This window comes from Mugil cephalus, chromosome 9 (genome assembly GCF_022458985.1).
Source record: "Mugil cephalus isolate CIBA_MC_2020 chromosome 9, CIBA_Mcephalus_1.1, whole genome shotgun sequence".
Classification (NCBI taxonomy): domain Eukaryota; kingdom Metazoa; phylum Chordata; class Actinopteri; order Mugiliformes; family Mugilidae; genus Mugil; species Mugil cephalus.
Genome location: NC_061778.1, coordinates 12,498,600 through 12,517,712, shown reverse-complemented (window position 1 = coordinate 12,517,712; position 19,113 = coordinate 12,498,600). Strand labels below are relative to the sequence as shown.

The 19,113-nt window shown below is 40.6% G+C and overlaps 2 protein-coding genes across 3 annotated transcripts in view; both read right to left on the bottom strand.

Moving 5' to 3' along the window:
- Positions 1-4,646: 4,646 nt before the first annotated feature.
- gpr184 (G protein-coupled receptor 184) lies at positions 4,647-9,007 on the bottom strand. The gene is made up of 2 exons (XM_047594902.1): positions 8,681-9,007; positions 4,647-6,186 (listed from the first exon to the last, which is right to left on the bottom strand). Exon 2 carries the CDS (start codon positions 6,139-6,141, stop codon positions 5,134-5,136), a length of 1,008 nt encoding a protein of 335 aa, XP_047450858.1. The 5' UTR covers positions 6,142-6,186; positions 8,681-9,007; the 3' UTR covers positions 4,647-5,133.
- A 6,840-nt stretch (positions 9,008-15,847) lies between these two features.
- Positions 15,848-19,113, bottom strand: part of prkd2 (protein kinase D2) — a 29,916-nt gene continuing 26,650 nt past the window's right edge. For both annotated transcript variants that reach the window (XM_047594887.1, XM_047594888.1), the window contains 2 exons: positions 18,375-18,460; positions 15,848-17,757 (listed from right to left, as the gene is read on the bottom strand). In XM_047594887.1, the coding sequence (XP_047450843.1) occupies positions 17,533-17,757; positions 18,375-18,460 (311 nt within the window). In that variant the 3' untranslated portion in view covers positions 15,848-17,532. The remainder of the gene's footprint in view (positions 17,758-18,374; positions 18,461-19,113) is intronic.

Here is a 19,113-nt window from a genome sequence, read left to right as displayed (position 1 = left end):
GAATGGGGAGCTGGACCTATATGTAAACTATGTTGCCCCTGTCGACCGTAATCGAGACCATCTTTGAACTCCAGTAATCTTTAAAAGTAAAAATCTAATCAGCTGCAATGATCCACATATTAATCAAACCTCTGACAGAACTTTGACAAGTATTCTTTATCAGTATTAGAATATAACACTAAGCCTGACAGTAATAAAACCAAATGAATGACTAGAAAGATTGTTGAAGTTGAAAAGACTCTTGGAACTCTTAAAACTGTCTTCTATCAGTAATGTTTTAGTAGTGATATATAATTATCTTTTTTTTCTCTTTCTCTTTCCTGTGTATTTTTTTTTTAAAATCTGTATTGTACTGTCTGATTTTTGTATCTTTAAGAAGCTTTCAGTGTTGGTGTTATATTAATAAAGACAAGATTCCAAATAAACCTTGCTTCCTCTTTTTTTTTTTTTTGTTGAAATATTTTGTCTGCTGACGTTAGCTTTTGTCTGTATATATAATCTACATAATATATAATCTACTAGTAAAACTAGCCGGCAAATGAAACGACTATATTTATAATATTTGGATGCAGGATGATTCAAATTATCTAACATGTGTAGAAAGACCATGGATATGCTTGAAAAGACATTAATCTCTCATAGCGTTGACAACAGATCCAACATGAACAGGATTGATCTTATCCTGGTCCTTATCCTGGTCTGGAGCAGGCTAGCTGCAGAGGATAAATCACCATGGTTATTTGTCCAGGATAAAGTTATCGTGCTTTTGTGCAACCGACTTGAGGATAAGTTCATCCATGATGGCCGAGGATTAATCCCTTAGCCTGGTTTTGTGTAATACCCATCTGGTTTTGTGCAACGTGCCCCGGAAGGCGGGTGAAACGGCTAACGTTAGTCAGGCAGACGCATAAAGTCGTTGCTGAACGACAGGTCACAAGTTGATCTCAGGTCTAACACAGAGAGACACAACCATTCACACTAACACCTACAGCCAATAGAATCACCAGTGAACCTAACGAGCATGTCTTTGGACGGTGGGCAGAAGCAGGAGAACCTGGAGAGAATCCAAACAGACACTTAAACCAACATGTATTCATGTCTTTATATTTGAATAAGGAAATGCATTTTAACAGCCTGTATGCTGCAGTCTATTAAAAGTCTGTTAAAATCACAAAAGAAAATGAAATTGCTCATTTCATGAATTGCTCATTATTTTGCTAATAAATTATTCAACGTAATGACAAACCACTTTGGGTCTGTGGCTCTGAGGTCTTGGACAAACTGTACTTGATTAGCAAGACTTTGTTTCATTAAAGACGCACTAGCACAGTGAGCGTTAGGAGAGCCCCAGTTCAATACAAATATTAAGTAATTAGCAGTGATTGCTTGTTATGGTGGAGAGAATTAAAAATTACTTTCCACTGAGTGCAGTTTTGTATGTGTCACTATACTCTGAGGTGCACTAAAGGTCAATAATAACTTCTAAGAATAGCTTGTCTCTATAATGCTTTTAGACCAGCCCTGCATTATGAGACTACAAGTCATAACAGCTAATCAATAAAACCACATCGATTTCCCTTGGAGTCTGGTTACCACCTGAGTTATCTCATTAAAATCTGAGTCTTGAAAATAGATCTCTAATATACAGTATTCGGTCTAAGGTCACAGGATGACGGACGACAACTTTAATTTCTTTGAGCTTGACCATGTTTTAACATTTTCAAATATGGACTCAAGTGGCTTTTCTGTGAGTCTTTCCTCCTTCAAACTACCACAAGCTTCCTGTTTAATCTGTCTCTCTCTTCTCTAAAAGGAGCTGTTTCTTGACATGTATAAATTCAAGAATCTGAAATCTCCACCACTCGTAGCTCAAGGCCACGCAAGGCTGGCATTGTGCGATACAGATCTCTGAAAACAAAGTGTCATTATACAGTATCTCAGTCATTTGTGAATTGTGTAAAGTGACTGTATCCCATCTATTTATGGACATATATTCTAAAAGGGTCACAAACACGTTAATTTCTTTAAAATGTAAGTGATTCTGGAGTGTAAATCTTAAGTTTGTTACAGAGATTATTTTCTGCCATGGACTTATGAGTATGTGTATTCCCAACAACAGAAAGGTGTCTTATACTTCGAGGCATTATTCATGAGTCATGAGCTACAGTCTAAAAATAATCAGTATCTTACGTACATTTCCGAGTACACCCTGCAGTTTTCTAAGAATGTACTCTCATCAGTACCCTCCTCATTTGAAGAGCGAGAGGGGGGTTGGCAGGAGTGGTGTAACTAAGTGGTCCTGCCATGTTGTACTGATCTTTGTCTATGGAAGAGTATTAGGGCCAGTCTTGACAAAAAAAAAAAAGTTATAGGAAGTAGTTTTTTTTCATCATGCACTGTGAGAAAAATCTCGACAAAAAAGTTAAAATACAGTTTTGAAAAAAAAAAGTAAAAGTAGACCGTTAAACTGGCAGTACCGTGTGCATGTGGTATCGCTGATCCTCCATGGAGCAGTATTGGGGGTTAATTAATAATTGATACTAAAAATTTAAAATTGTATTGTGACTATTTTTCAGTTACAATGCTGATATATTATATTGGATTGTTGCGTGTGAACAGTGGTATGGATATTGTCACACACGGTTGCTTTGTCCACTGAGGGACTTTAACTCATAAGTATAGAGTCCCGAAAGGAACATGGGGGGAAAAATAAATAATACGATATTATCTCGTACTCACGAGATACATATGTCGTGCTCACGAGATACATCATGCTCATGAGATACTAGCTCGTGCGCGAGCTGCCTCTAGAGGGTGCACAAGATGAAAAATGTATTTGCACGGGACTAGTTTCACCTGTGACGTCCTGTGGTTCAAGTGTCACCCCTACGTCTGTGTTTCATGTGACGCATTTGCACGGCTTGATCTCTGCTGCTTTTCGCCTCACTCTACTGCCCTCCCATCACAGAGATGCTGATTCGCACTGCGCTGGATTACTTTATTACATTTTTATGACACTCCTGCCTGACAGTTTCCCTGATTTCAGCCAGTTGAGCATGTTAGCAAAAATGAATTCAAATGTCATTCAAAGTTTCTCAAACCTGGAGATACTTATGAACTAGGACAGTGTCATGATGTATGAACAAAACTTCCTACAGTTATGAGAGTACAGCACTTTTTTTTTTTTTTTTTTTGAAAAATGGCCTGAAATAGTGGCTGCATGTGGCCAGTAGCTCTGTGATGTAAACTTTTTTAGGTTAATCTTTGTGTGTTAAGTGTTTTTTTTTTTTGTCAGACTTTTTTTTTTTTTTGTGGACTTTTTGTTTTTGGCTGTATCTTTGGTTGTTGGCTGTGGAGTTTGTCGGAGCAGCCGTTGTGTCCGTTGGTGTCTTCCAGAGATCAGGTGCTAGCTCTGTCTGTGTCCCCTGTGCCCAGCTTCAGACTCTACGGGCGGACACACTTCGATGTCATTTACATCCCTCCCTCAGTTTTCAGGAAAAGGAAACACCATGCGATGACTGTTGCTATACAAATGGCCACATCACCTTGGGCGTGGATCATTAAGGTCTGTCTAAGTCTAAGTCTATTGTGCATGCCTGGATGAGGGATTAGTTTTGCCCTGTATGCATGCTTCAAGGTAGAGTCGATGCATTCTAGAGTGCCCTTCCCCTTGCTGGAAATTGTACATCTGTAAAAAATCTTTAGGTGTGCTAGGTTGAAATTCCCAGTAACAACTGAGTTGAGAGCTATGCTAACGTTAGCATCAGGTGGGCTGTAGACCGCAGTGATTATCACAACTCTCAGTTCTCTGGGATAATAGATGGTTTGGGACATGATTGTCATTAATTCCCTTTTTGGGATTGTGGAAGCAAAGGGTGTGTATTATCTTACAATTCATACAGCTGTGACTGTGAACATGAATAGAGTCCAGGATTCAGTCGTTTCAGAGTTGTACTCAGTCAGACAGAGTTGCTGTTCATTACACAGCAAACAGTATACTGTACCGCTTAGCTCAGATTCGGACTCAGCAGTATAGACTGCTGAAGAAAGCAAGCTGACTGTTAAAACCTTAAGAACCTCGGGGATCATACCGGTTAAATGCCAAGTGCTCTGCTGGTGATATATTGATTGCAGAACAAAGAGTTGTATTGATACATGAGAAAGCCACTGTATGAATAATAGAGGAAGTAATGGCCCTAATGTTGTTTGTTCTGTACCTCCTTTCTTTCTTTCTTTCTTTAGATTTCTGAAGCTTCTCATTTTTGCACATTATTTAATTTTTTCCCTTTTTTGTGTGTTGATCAAAATATTCACAATTATCTTTTTTTCTCAAATCTTTTGTAAAACTTATTTTTTTAAGGAGTATAACTAAACCCTGTATGAAGACGTTTTTTACGATATCTTAAAATGGAACATGGAAAATGAATTTTGTCTCTGGCCCTCTATCTTACACAAACACAAACACACACACGTATACTTCCTGATTGCTCTCCTTATCCACTTTGCAGCACATGGCCGTCCTGACTGCTCTGAAGAATGTGGGGCTTATCATTCCTTAAATCCTCCCCTTACTGGGTTAGTGTTAAAATACAGACTGGAGAATTGATCATCTAAATATTTTTTACAAAAACGTTCAGGGTTCAGGGTCACATGTTCACAGGTTTATTTAGCCTCCTATTCAACACATTTAACCGACAAAGTACACTGAAGTTTCAGGATCATGCTAATAAAGAATTTCTATGGCATGCTTTACAGTTATCGCACATTTATCCGTATCAGGGTCGCATGTTCACAGTGTCACACTCAGATCTGGCAGCATCCAGCGACAAACAAGAAGTGGCTGCAACTGAAGAACTCTCAGGAGAACCAAACCTGGGACTACAATCCAATTACCCAGCTCTGAGATGCATACATTAATCAGCCCCCTCCTCTAAAAAGTGCAGGATATAGTGGGGAAGAAAAACAGACAAATCCGGGAGCTTGGTTCTCAAAGGATACTTGAAAGGGTTGATTATGGGATGTAAATAATCCCGCTACTTACTGGCTAACTGTAATGTATAATTGTGTATGCACATATGTACACAGATATGCCTACAAATAGACACTTCTCTATGACATGCAGCTTGTTTTTTTTTATATTAAATTGTTACTATTAGTTTTTCGTCTATTGTATGTAGTAAGCGTACAGCCTTCTGGTTTTGCATCTCCACTCCTTCTGCAGCACTGCTTTAACTTATCCTGGATTACATTACTGACCAGCACATACAGCACAGGGTCCACTACGCAGTTCAGACTGGACAAGGCCAGCATAAATGAGAAGATGAAGTGCACCTTGTCTTCAAACTTGCAATAATCTCCTTCAGGTAAGTCATTATTGCTGTTGAAGTAGACTAGTGAGCGGATGAGCAGGAGAATATGATATGGAGCAAAGCAAAAGGAGAAGATTCCAATCACTCCGAAAGACAGGAGGCGAACTTTCCTCTTCATCTGGGCAGTCAGGCCAGGACTTTGCCCCACAGTGGCCAGCACCCTCCAGTAGCTTACTACTAACACTAGCAGTGGTAGTAGAAAGCCAAGGCACACTCTGACCAGGTTGAATATGGCCACATTCCTCGGCATGGGGAAGGTCTCATAACAACGGTCATTTTGGCCATTCTCATCATGGGCATCTGTGAGGTTGTCGTGGTACAGTACCATGATGTGCAGAACCACCACTACAACATACACAATGAGACATTGGACCCAGGCGTAGCGAGCTGTACGCCGAGCCTTGAAGTGGAGTGGGTAACATACCACCAGGCAGCGGTCCACAGAGATACAGCAGAGCAGGAAGATGCTGATGTACATGTTCGAGTAGTAGAAGAAGCCCGCTACGCTGCAGATTTCAGCGCCAAGCTTCCAGTGGTGATCCTGACGGTAATAATTGATCCAAAGGGGCATGGTGAAGATGAAAAGCATGTCAGAGACAGAGAGGCAGAGCAGGAAGATTCCCAGAACATTTTCCTTCCGGACTTGGTGCCAAATTGGGCCCAGGGTCAGCACATTGAAGATCAAACCAAAGATAAAAGCCACGATGTAAACAGACATCAGGAAGTCACTGATGATGCTGTCTCCAATTTGAACACAAGTGGTGTTATTCATCGTCCCTCTTCTTCAGTGTTTTCACTTTCCTGGTTAGAAGTTCACCTGCAAGAGCAAAGGAAGAGTTATACAACAACAGTTCTTTTGTTTGTGAGGAGGGAGCGTACTGCGCTCCTTTCTTATTTTCCTGCGACTCCACTCGAGTGGCTTTTCATTACCCGCTTAATGTTTGACATACTGGTTGTTTATGTATATGCTGCCACATATGAAATGCCTACAGTATTACTCAAGAAGACTGTCTTGCCACAATGAGTAAATACATTTACTAAGAGCACTGCCGTGCTGTGTCTGGAGCGGATGACCACACCTATGATCTCAACTTGGCATGAAATTAGAACGAAAATATCAGACAGCGAGCAGTGAAAGCAGCCTAAAAGCCCCAGACTTCAGCTCTTAATGATGGTTTTTACACGTCTACTTCATCATTTGGACCGTTGCACAGATTTACTATGAACCTCCAGCAAATCAACATTACACGGTATATATAGCAGAAAATCAAGATAGGTTCTCCTTACAATTCATAACACAACTTGGACTTTTCTAGCCCCCAATCCCACCAACGCACCCACCCACCGACCCCCGTTCCATTTCGTGGTTCAGTGAGCCCATGAGATAAAAGCATTTGGTTGTGATGTTTCCGAATGCGAGGCAGTTTGGCTTTAGAGTATACAACGTTTGGGCAGAAGACTTCCCCCCCCTAGAGAAGATACAGGCTTAGTCATGCTCCCTGACGTTAAGAGTTTGCGGTGCCCACAGTTCTAATAGAAACTGAGACTGCCAAAATCCCCTCTTTAGTTCTTCATCTGCTCAATATAGAAAAAAAAAACATGCTAATACGTGTACTGATGTGAGCATTATAGAACTGATGCATTCTGTCAGATGAATCTGATGGAAAAATCCACACTCCCCAAATCATCAAGCAGAGCACATTATTTTAAGATAATTTAATCTTTTGGCAGATATTAGCAGGTGGATTGAAATGGTCATTGCTAATTTAAATGTATCCTGACAGTTCAGTCAAGTTTAATTTAATGTTTAGCTTTGATTTAATTAACAGCCACCAGCGGAACTTGTCTGACGGCCAAGGCCGGTTTAAGATGTTTACTGTGGCTTGAAGAATGAGTTATGTGAACTTCATGCGCTATATAAATTAATCGTTTAATCCCCGCTTAATTTACTGCGTCGATGCATTGGCAGATCTGATCTATCACTGTGCTGGTCTCACGCATCCTAGATATTAGCACGGTGTTACGTCCTGTTCAAAATGTTCTGCTCCTAAAATGACAAACACAATTAAATGCGACCAGAAAATGTGAAAGAACACATCACCAGTCTTCCCCTAACCTATACCCTGTGGATCATTTCATATACAAGAAAGGATTATCTAGAGATATATTCTTTTTCTTTCAATTTCCTGTCTTGATATCTAGGCATCAGCCTTAGGAAATCAAAGCTACGCTCGGTATCTCTGTGGCATTCTTTTATATTTGTGTCTCTTGGGCTTGGCTCTCTCGTGTTTATAGGCTCAGGAAGCTGTTGGTGCCATTAACGTCCGGAAAACTCAATAATGGAGAAGCCATTTGGAGTCAGACCTTCTTTAGCCTGTGTCTGGACATGCGTGCATGTGCGTGCGTGCGTGCAGGTGTGTTGGAGATGGATTTGATTTAGTGCTTAGACAGGAAACTACGCTGACTGTGATACTGGAAAGTTTTGTTCAGAAGTCTGAAACATACTTTTTTCAGTTGTTCATTGACTATTAGTCATCAGTCTGCATGCTATGACTAACAACTCATTGGTATTTCCCTATTATCACTAACGGACTCATGTATAACAGTTGTGTTTGTTTAATCAGATCAATATGCGTTATTTACCTCTTACAACTTTTCGTGCCATGTTTCTTCTGTCACACAGTCCTTATATAGGTCTGCTTTACACAGATACTCCAAGCTTCGGCCGATCCCTTCATCCATCTGAGCCAAATATGTGTTTGTTAATGTTATGAGCTACACAGAGCCTGGTTGTTATTGGAAAGCCTTGACACCGGTGAGCCTTTAAAAAGCAAAACTTCAGAATGTGGGGGCATAGGAATGTGTTATATTTCATGTTTTATAGTTTGCCTCCCAAATGCCAAAGCAGCATTTCAAAAATGCCATAGCCTAGTTGGATATTGTAATACATTTGCACAGTTTCTCCCCATTGCTCACTTTTCAGAGTGCGCTGTGTCGACCACCGCTTGGAGAACCGCAGAAAACATTCAACCCCACGGAGAATTAACATTTCTGGGCTAATTATTTTTGCGATGGTGACTCACACAGCCTGAAACACGCCATCTATCCCTTGACAACAGTCCACGGGGGGACAAAGAAACATGCAGCAAAGTGAAGTTTCCGATTCATTAGTATGTGTAACACCCTGCTTGGGAAACATAAAAACAATATATCCTTTTTCCAATCATGTCCGGTTCTGAGTTTTTGTTTTGTTTGTTTTACAAAGCCTTAACTGTCTTTGAATGTATAACATTAATCATGAATTATCTCACCTGTTTGTTCCGGTAAAGGCTGTGACTTGATTGTAAGAGAAAGTTGTCCAGTGGGGTGATGAGTTTCAGATACATTCCAGCACTGCCTTGGGTTTGGAAAAGTTCAGACGTGGAAGGTTAGAGAACTTCAGAGCTGCCGACATGCGGACAAGCCAAGTACTCCCATATGGTCATCTCAAACGATTACAGAGACACATAACTCAGCCAAAACAAACTCCTAAATGCACATACTTTTCAACTCTCTGCCTGCGTGCTCTAATGTGTCTCTGGTTGAGATGACTTCCCGTTGACAGCCACGGCTGAAATGCCGTGTAGAAGAGATTAGATGAAATTCAAAAGGGGAAGACATATGTAGGAGGGGGGAGGTTTGGCTTTGCACACGTGTATGCAGGAAGTATTAAGGGGTGGGGATAAACACTGACGTAACTGATATGATGTATGTGTTCGTGCATGTGCGAGGTGCGAAAAAGATGAGGATTTTTTTTAAGCTGAGTGGAAACTGTGTGGGTAGACAGCCTTGTGGTAGTTGCAACTTCTGCATGTTACTTCATGTAAATAAGGATTCTTTTTTGCTATGACTACTGTATGCAAAACATTCTTCTCCATCATCTTTTTCACAGCCTGAATCCTTCTTATGCTAAATTCGGCTGATCACTTTCCGTACAACTCACTGCAATCAATCAGTTCCCTGCAAAACATTAAGACAGTTAAGGAGGCTGAGGCAGATTTACATGCTGGGAGTTCAGTACCAGGCGGTACGGACCTTGTTGTCAGATACATTACTTTACCTGGAACAACTATGATTCACTATGAACTATGACTATGAACTATCTAGGGATCTCTAAGTATGACAATTTATGAACGTAATCTGGGACGAAAGCCTGCAGTCGGTCTGTTAAAGTGTAAATATAGAAATATTTGCCTGGGGGGGGGGGATTATCGGAAAGCAGATATACGTAATGTGTTTTTAATCTGTAAAATATATTGGAAATTCCCAGTTATTACCCCCGTCTTCCATTTAGTTTAGTCTTCTGTTGGTGTGTCAGAAAAACCCAGGTGTTTCACTGGTTCCCCTTTTATTTGAATCATACTATCATAAAAGAACTGAAAGTACTAACAGACTAAAGCTAACTTATATACATACTCTGTGCATGCCTAAATCTCTAACCAATTTTTTTTAAAGGTTGTACATTCCACTTGTTCTGAGCTAAAAAAAAGTCAAAATAGAAGAAGTAACAACATGACAACGTTTGGAGCCACCGCTCTTCATCAGGTCATACAGAACAATGAGGGATCCCATCTTTTAATAAGTAAGTGGTCACATGGAATGGATGAAATATCATCCTAACCTAACGGCTACATACATCTCGTGAGTGTGGAGAAATTAAGAATTATGGTTGCCCCACACACACACACACCATGGAGGTTGAACACGTAGGTAAGGGAAGCGAACAGGATGTTTAAGTGAATTAAAGTGACTGGTCATGATTTCAAATAAACAACATTGCTGCTGCTCAGTTGAGGAGGGATCTGGAGCCATCGCATGCGAACGTTTCTCAACCAGGTTGGAGGTTTTGCTGACATGAAAATTAAACGTTTTGTTATTTTTAATAGGTGAACAGGACAAGGCTACGTGCACTTTGCTTCGGTTCACTTCGCCGCAGAAACCTCTGAAAGCTAGTGGGGGCTTGACTTCTGTAACGGATAAAGCAGTGTGGGGGTAATTTTGCCTCAACAGCCTAGCCATTTTTGCTTACATTTCCCTTCTTGCAGTCATGTGACAATAAAAATGAAGTATGACAATACACAGGGAAACCAAGAGAAAGTCGAGTGGGTAGCAAATCATAAGAAGAGCAATTCATGGCTCAACAATGGCAATTTACTCCACCCTTTTATCAGTCCTGTATTGTGTTCTTTAGAATAAATACAGACCCTTTCCGAAAAATTTGAATATCATGGAAAAGTTGTTTAATTTCCATAATTCCATTTAAAAAAGTTAAACTTTTATAGATTGATAGATTCAGGGCCCACAATTTCAACAATTTCAAGTATTATTTTTTTTATTTATTATTTTTTACATAATTTGGGCTTCCAGCTCATAAAACCCACAAAAACAGGAATTCAAAAAAATTTGAATACTGTGAAGAAATCATTTACTATAGTTTTTGCAGAAACAAAAAGACAGAAATTAGGATCACATCAAATGTATCAAAAATATGGTACTTTCACTTATTTGGTTGGGAAATCCCTTTGCCTTAATCACTGCTGCGATGGGACGTGGCATTGAAGCAATCAGCCTGTGGCATTGGCTGGGAGTTATGGATGCCCAAGTTTCTTTGATGCTTGCTGTCAGCTCCTCTTTGTTGGGTCTGGTGCCCCTCATTTTCCTCTTGAGAATACCCAATTGATTCTCAAAGGGCTTCAGGTCCGGTGAGTTGGCTGGTCAGTCAAGCACTGCAATGACATGGGCATCAAACCAGGTTTTGGTGCTTCTGGCGGTATGGGCAGCAGCCAGGTCCTGCTGGAAGGTGAAATCTGCATCTCCATACAGATCCTCAGCAGAAGGAATCATGAAGTCCTTTAAAACATTCTGGTAGACTGTTGCGGTGACCTTGGATTTAAGGAAGCAGAGTTTACCAACACCTGCACCGGACATTGCACCCCAAATCAAGACTGACTGTGGATATTTCATACTGGACCTCAAGCAGCTTGGGTTCTGTTGGGTTCTCACCCATCTTCCTCCAAACCCTTGGACCTTGATTCCCGTATGAAAGGCACACTTCACTTCTTCTTCTTGGCCCAGTTGAGACACTTCCTACGTTGGCTCAGGTTCAGAAGTGGCTTGACCCAAGGAACCTGACAGTTGTAGCCCATCTCCCGGATGGATCTGAATGTGGTGGTTTTTGAAGCTGTGACTCCCGCCTCATTCCACTCTTTCTGGATCTCTGGCAGGATCTTGAATCTTCTCTGTTTGATGATCTGCTGAAGCCCATGATCATCTCTTTTGCTGGTGCATCTTCTCCTGCCACATTTTGCCCTTCCACTAGACTTTCCATTGATATGATTGGGCACAGCACTCTGTGAATAGCCAGCCTCCTTAGCAATGAACTTTTGTGGCTTACCCATCCTATGGAGGGTATCAATGATGGTCTTCTGGCCGGTTGTCATGTCTGTAGTCCTCCCCATATTGAACCAAACTGAAACAATTGAACCAAGCAAGGGACCTAGGGAAACCTGTGCAGGTGCTTTGAGTTTAGTAGATGATTAGTGTGTGACACTCAGTTTAAATCATTCATGCCCTGCAAAATTTGGGCTAATTTCTTCACAGCATTCAAATTTTCTGAATTCCTGTTTTCGTGGGTTTTATGACCTGGAACCCCAAATTATGTAAAAATAAACAAATAAATACTTGAAATCGTTTAAATTGTGGGCCCTGAATCTATAATCTATGAAGGTTTAACTTTTTGAATGGAATTATGTAAATTAAACAACTTTTCAACGATATTCTAATTTCTAATTTGGAAAGGGTCTGTATTCTATACATACAATATGCATGCTACATGTATTTCACATCTTCCACTGAGTTTTTTTCAATGGCTAACTGATGTGCTTTTGGTTTCACATCCAGCTGCCTGACTACAACTTCGCTGCAATTTTCTATAATTTTGTAAATTGTTTTACACACTTCAGCCATTCCCTTGCAAAATGCATTATGCCTAAGTGCAAGGGCAAGATCAGCAGCTGGTATAGCCTTTTAATGCACTTGACGGCCAAACTGCAGGTCACTGCATTTGCAGTCTCGCCGGCTGATGAGGAAAGTGCAATCAGAATCAGCGATCAAGTTGCACAGATTACAAAGTAAACAATTCCATGGGTAACGAGGTTTATACTTTGCATGGTCCATGACAGTGCTTAGGCGCGTGATTATCTCAGGAAGGAAGCAGAGTTTCCGTAACAATAGTATTAAGTAAAGACGCTGCAAAACATCATTTCGCCAAAACCCATTTAACCCATTTCCTGTCATTTGCCTTAAAATAAAACATGTATTAAATGCATGTCATGTCACCTGCTAATTGTGTTTACTGCAGGAGCACTTGCACCACAGATAACTTTGCGGCGTCATCTGAGGTCTACAATTAGACCTCCCCTGATAATCTCTTGAGCACGCAGTCAATAGAATTTTGATGAAAATGCAACTTTTTCCCCCACAGATTTTATTAACACAGATAACTTCTCAATAACCTCAATGCGAAATTGAATTGCACCTGCTGGGTGCAAACTATCGGCTAAGTGTGTGTGTGTGTGTGAGTGACAGAGCAAAACACTAGACTCCACTGGAGTTGACAAGAAATGAGCACTGGGAGGTCTCAGAGGTTTAGATGACAAAACGTGCGCTATAGAGAAAAAGTAATCACCGTCTCTTTCTGTCTGGAAGCCACATTAATTGAATGAAACTTCATGAAACATTTCAGTTCTGAGTGAGCGAGTGTCTTTTTTTTTTAAAGGATATTTCTGGTGTTAACATTTCCTTCATTTCTGCCAAAAACATATAGGAATTTACTCTAATAGGAGTAAAACATATATGGACGGCAGAAATACCTGCCAACAAATATCCTATATATAGTTATGTTGACAGCAGCCAATCTAATTCATAAGTATTTGTTATGTTTATGTATGTCATCATCGCTGCCATCCATTCAGCTAAACCGCCCGAAGTGAACATCAGTCACCATGGCAACTGAAAGCTTTCTTTTTATATCTCAGGGTCATCAATCAGACCAGACCAGATCCAACTCTGCTCTCAGTGGGAAGCTTCCATGCGTCAAGTCAACCTGCTCTTCAAACAAATCAGATCAGCACTGCTTTTTTTCCCCGCAGAATTAGATGAAGCTAAATAGAAACTACAAGCTTCTCCGGGGATCGGCTCTGCCTCTTACTGGGCTTACCAAGTGAAGGGTCTCCATGTTCTGCTTGCTGATGTACAAAGACTATGAAAGTGGATGATGGGGTAGAGACGACCCCTGACCACGCTAGAAAGAAATTAAAGGAGCCAGGAAGAGAGAAAGAGCGCATCGTTTGCCGTCATTTGGCAACGAGGACGGATGTAGTGTAGCGAGAACAAGGGCGCACTTTCAACAGAGAAGCTGACTGAAGTGTGCTCGTCTCCGAATGGAAAACAATTCAGTCTCTTCGCCTCTATAGCCACAGGGTCCTCTTGAGTGACTCTCAGCTGTGAGGTTTAATGTGTGTTAAAAAACTGTCTTTGTGTGCTGACTGCTTTGAGTATATACACTGCATAGCCAAATAAAATGGTTAATATATTTCTCTTGACCACCCTAGCAAATTGAAACTGTTTTTCCCCCCGTGGTTAGCCCCACTGATTAGTGGTTAGTGGCTACACAGCTGTTCACTCCCAATCCCTTGAGTTCCCTTCACATTTTACGTATGGAAATGCACTTACTTTCACTATTAAACATAGTTTAATAGTGTTCCACTGTTGCTTTTCTTCGATTTGATTTCATTAAACGTTTAAGTGATCGCTACGGAGGCCCAGAAGGTCAAAAGACAAGAGACATTTCAGAAAACACAATGACATTCCTGGCTTCTTGTTTCTGATCGGACAGAACCCGTGTTAAAATATAAGCTGATGTTATCGGTTGTTTTGCTGTCAGCCAAGAATTCTTGTGAAGTGTAGTTTCCTGTAATGTTTTGTGAAATGATGTGTGACATTTCTTCTTAAGATGATGTTTCCTCACTGTCCTTCCTGCTTTTAATAATGCGTTGGACAGTGCTTAACACAGTTTAGGTAGTTTCTGTTTCAGTCTTCTTAGAAGTTTTTTCTGTTTGATGCACGCCAGTGACTTAAACCTTCTCAGACAGATGAACATCTTTTCCTAGACCACAGGATGTGTGTTTTGACATAGTTGTTGAGAAATGAGAAGCTACTCATTGCATCAGTTGGGGTTAAATGAATTGATGCCAGTTGAAAGATAATCACCCATGCAGTAATCATTCAATAGGAGACTCTCTGAGTTAGTTTAGTAGACTCCTTGATGCCCAAAGTGTTTTTTGGTTTTTGTAAGTGTGTCTCTGAAAGTCATCGCTGAGGCCCTTAAAGAATAATAAATAATAGTCCAACAAAGTTCCCAGTGACTGTGATGTAATAGATTTTTTGAATTTTTTTTTTTTTTTTTTCCCAGACACTTGTTTAAACATACTTGACATGTTTCAACGGTACAGGCTCTTCCGTCTTATTCAGGGGTGTCATGTTGCATGAGCTACTATATATACCAGCTGATATTCACAGTGAAGCATAGGCTATGGTATTTCTATGCAATGCGCATGTATATTCACATAAGTTTGGACCATTACAGTATAAAGATAACAGCAATAATAATAATAATTAGTAGAATTTGAACTGTGATTTTCTCAACCTCTCATTAAACATATCAATACTTGTTTATGACATATATATATACACACAAATATAATATTTAGTAAAATATGCATAAATCTAAAACTGTATGCGTACATTACACATCATATATAACCGTCTTGCGCAAAGTGGATAGTAAAACAGAGTAAAAGCGCAAATAGATTTAAACACATTATTTATATATAGAGTAATATAATTATTATTATTTTACTTTATTATAAGCATTAGGAATAATTCTGATTATAAATCAGCAGAATGGAGCTAATTTGTGTAATTAGCCATGTGTGTGTTTGTCTTATGTGCATCAGATTGTAGCTTATCAGTCACATTTCATTCTGCACAGATGCCTCGTAAGGAGAGGAGGTCGAAAGAAAAACAAAAGGGACTGCGTGAGGCTGCGAAAGGCAAAACACTGAGTATGGACAATGATATGTCATGTGTGATTCCACCGCATGTTCTTTATGAATGTAGGTTACTACAATTCAACCAGTTATATTGTAAGGTATGTTTCTGTGTGGTGTTTCAAATGCGTGCTCCACGTGCTGACTTTTAAATTTGAGCCCTCCAAAGGTCTCTACACGGTCGTGATTAAGTGTGTCAATCTATCGCATCTTTAAGCCCATGTTGCAGGCGTTGGCATGGGAGCGCCGGCCCTGGTGTAAGTGCATTTGAGCAACATCTTCACATGTTCAGAGATGAGAAAGAAAAAAAAAAAAAACAGTCCGTCACACTTCAAGTAGGGAAGTAATTTAATGCTGCAGCATAAGAGGTCTTTATCCGTTTGGCGCATACTAATCAAAGCTATGGGAGAGTGACAGCAATGGTTGTTGCTTCTCAAACAGATCACTGAGGAAAAGTGAAGTCGCTACATATTTAACTGGTGAATTGAAGTCTTGTGTGGTTTTTCTTGGAAAAGCTGAAAATGACAAGAAAACTGTTGTGCGTGTATGTATGTATGGATGTATGAGACGATAAATAAAGACAAATACTGCAGCAATGAAGGTTTGTATTATTTGCTATAAAGGGCGGGATCATCCTTCAACATCCTTCAGCTCAGTACACAGTCTACACATATTTGACAAACTATCTTCAGGTTACACATTTATATAATAGACCATCATTACTACAGTATGTTCAATGATATATCTAGATAATTCTACTTCACAGAAACATGCAACATATTGACATAAAATGGAACTACATAAAAATCTACATAAAAATTCGGTAAACCCAAGCTGTCTGTCCATGGACTTACATCACAGGGAGGTGTGTGATTCTTCGTAAAAGGCGTGTGTGATTATCTACCCATCATTGACAGTATGTGAATCACAAATACAGTCAGCTGTGAAGACAAGGTATTCGTCATTCAACCAGATACCATCGACGGATGAAAGTGGGCGACTCAACACAATAGAAGCAATTTTCAGCGCTCATCAACAGCTACTGAGACTGATGCTGTGTAATCTGGTAGCAGCAGGTAGAAATGTCTCACATGACTGAGAATAGTCTGGTCGTGGCAGCACCGACACTAGAGTTCATTTAAAACCACGATGCCCTCTTTAATTGCATATATTTTTCTGAGAGCCATTTGTGGCTCAAAACTGGAGGTAATTACTGGAGGATTTGCCGTCGCCAGATCGATACTTCCAGTTTTCACTACAGGACACAAATTTATGGGAATGCATTTGTGAATACAGATGGGTTTGCCTCGGTGCATTCACTTTAGTAATTACCATCACAGAGGAAGTCCTTTGTCACTGTAAAGTGCTCCATCGCTGAAAGGAGACTGAACAGAGCGTGTACTGAACAGGGGAAAAAAAAAGGGGACTCTAATTCTAGTCAGTTTGGCCAAACGACGCTAAAAACAAACCTTTCAGTCTGACACGGTTTCATTTCAATTGAACTACTATCACCTCAGAAGAACACACACAGAACGAGCCCTATCTTTGAGGTACTCGTTCTTGCTTCTCGTGGGGGACGCATTGCAGTGACAGATAAGGGAATGTGGTTTTTTATTTTGTGCTACAAAGCCCGCTTTAAAGTTTGACTCCAATTTTGTCGCTGAAGACTTGCTGGGTCAGCCAAAAAGAAAATGTGAAACTGAGCCGTGCGGTCTTCGTTTTCGAATTCAACAATCTAAAAGATGAAAGACGACCAACAACAGCAGAGGTAAATGATTCGAAACAAGTTTTGTGGACCTCGGGCTGGAGGAAAGAAACAGAATTTATTTCTGTAAAACTTGCTGGGACACAGCATGCATGTTGTGCATGGAAAGTCTAAACAGACGGGACAGTATTCCTATTAGAGCCACATGATTCTTTGCACCTGGATATCTTTTCAGATGGTCAACCAGAGGTCAGCCGTCCCGCTTCTTTCGTCCTTTCTAAATGAGCTTGAGTCCGTCATCCCATTGTGGTCAGAGGATGCTGACCCTCTCAGTAAGGCCTTGGACCTCCGCGTCCTCCCCGCCCTCCTCTTCATCAGAACCTGTTGCATTAGGAGGAGGCACAAAGTGGGCGGGATATGACAGAGTATGTTCCCGGGCAAACATTTGCCAGCGGCTGTCGTCACTTTCGTGGGTGATGTAACGCTCGCCAAGTTTAGTCTCCAGCTCCCGCAAGTCCAGCCACGTCTGATAGTCCTGAGAAATGAGACACAGGGATTTGGTTTCAGTTCCAGGGGCCCAGAAATTAGATTAATGTGAAAGGGGCTTTTATGTGTTTACAGAGCATCATCCATTAATCACTTAAGATCTGATGTACATCGGTGCGCACACGTGTTTGGGTACGCGCGTGTGTTTGGGAGTAAGAACCTGAATGACCCTGAAATTTAAAAGACACTTTCATCCCAGTCAAGGCTGCTGTGACGCTGATATATATAGTTATAATTGTGTGGATATTCATGCAGCAAAAACAACAGTTTGTCCTTAAAAAAAAGTTTGTTTTGAAAGAGGCATTTAAGAACGGTGCAGTCAATAAAGACGTCATTTTTTACAGCTAATCCGACCTGTTATGTCCTCATTAAAGTTCCAAAGTGTCAGTCTTGAGCAGTCACCCTGCCTCTTGGTTTATGAGTGAAGACTTTTAATGTTCATATTTGCCACTTTCTTTAACAGCCTCAACGTTTATTAAAGTTCATCTTGAGGTAACGCTCTGCCACAAAAGTTACTGGCAGTCACAGGCTCTGTACACAATGCCGTGAATTTGGGATTGCACAGGTCGAGTATGCATGTGTGCATGAGTAGTTTCCATAAGCTACCTGTAGGTATACATGGCTGAGACTTTTGTCTACGCTGTAGCGTTTCCTCATCTTTACTTGCAGCAGGTTGTTGATCAGGTCAATTGCTGGAAACAAAAAGCAGACAGATTGTTAGATAACATGTTGTGATTAAAAAAAAAAACGACAGGAAGTCAGCATACAGACAATTTCTTAAAGGAGCAGTGTGTAGGATTGAGTAGCATCTAGCAGTGACATTGAAGGCTGCACCCAACTAAATACCCCTCATTCATCCCTTATTTTCTAAGCAATGGACGTGCGGCGTCAAATTCAAGCCCCCAGTAAAAATGTTTAAAGAAGCAAAGGGCCATCTCGACAGCCATTTTTGTTATTTGTCTATTCAAGGCTACTTTAGAGGCATAGCAGCACACTGTGGCAGGTTCTGTTGAAGGTGACCTGCTTCCTGTGTACATATGAAGGGCTCATTCTAAGCTAGAAAACACAACTTGTAGATAGAGATGGTCACAAAAAGGCAGTAGTGTCTTTTAAAGGCTAGATACTCAGAGCCACCACTCCCTATGCCATAGTTATGCAACCGATCACACATCAACGCCTTACTATAAAATTGGGTTGGGACTTTTCATAGTTGACATCTCTTCTTCTTCCTCAAATATGCTGAACTGAAATGTGCGCTATACTGAGACGTGGTATTTCTGGTTTTCATCTCCTCGATATAACTAGGGTGGGCACGATCATAGAAACCCACACCATTGTGACTAAT

Bases quoted from the DNA above. Each gene is read 5' to 3' on its own strand.
- gpr184 (XM_047594902.1), bottom strand. From the start codon at position 6,141: ATGAATAACACCACTTGTGTTCAAATTGGAGACAGCATCATCAGTGAC.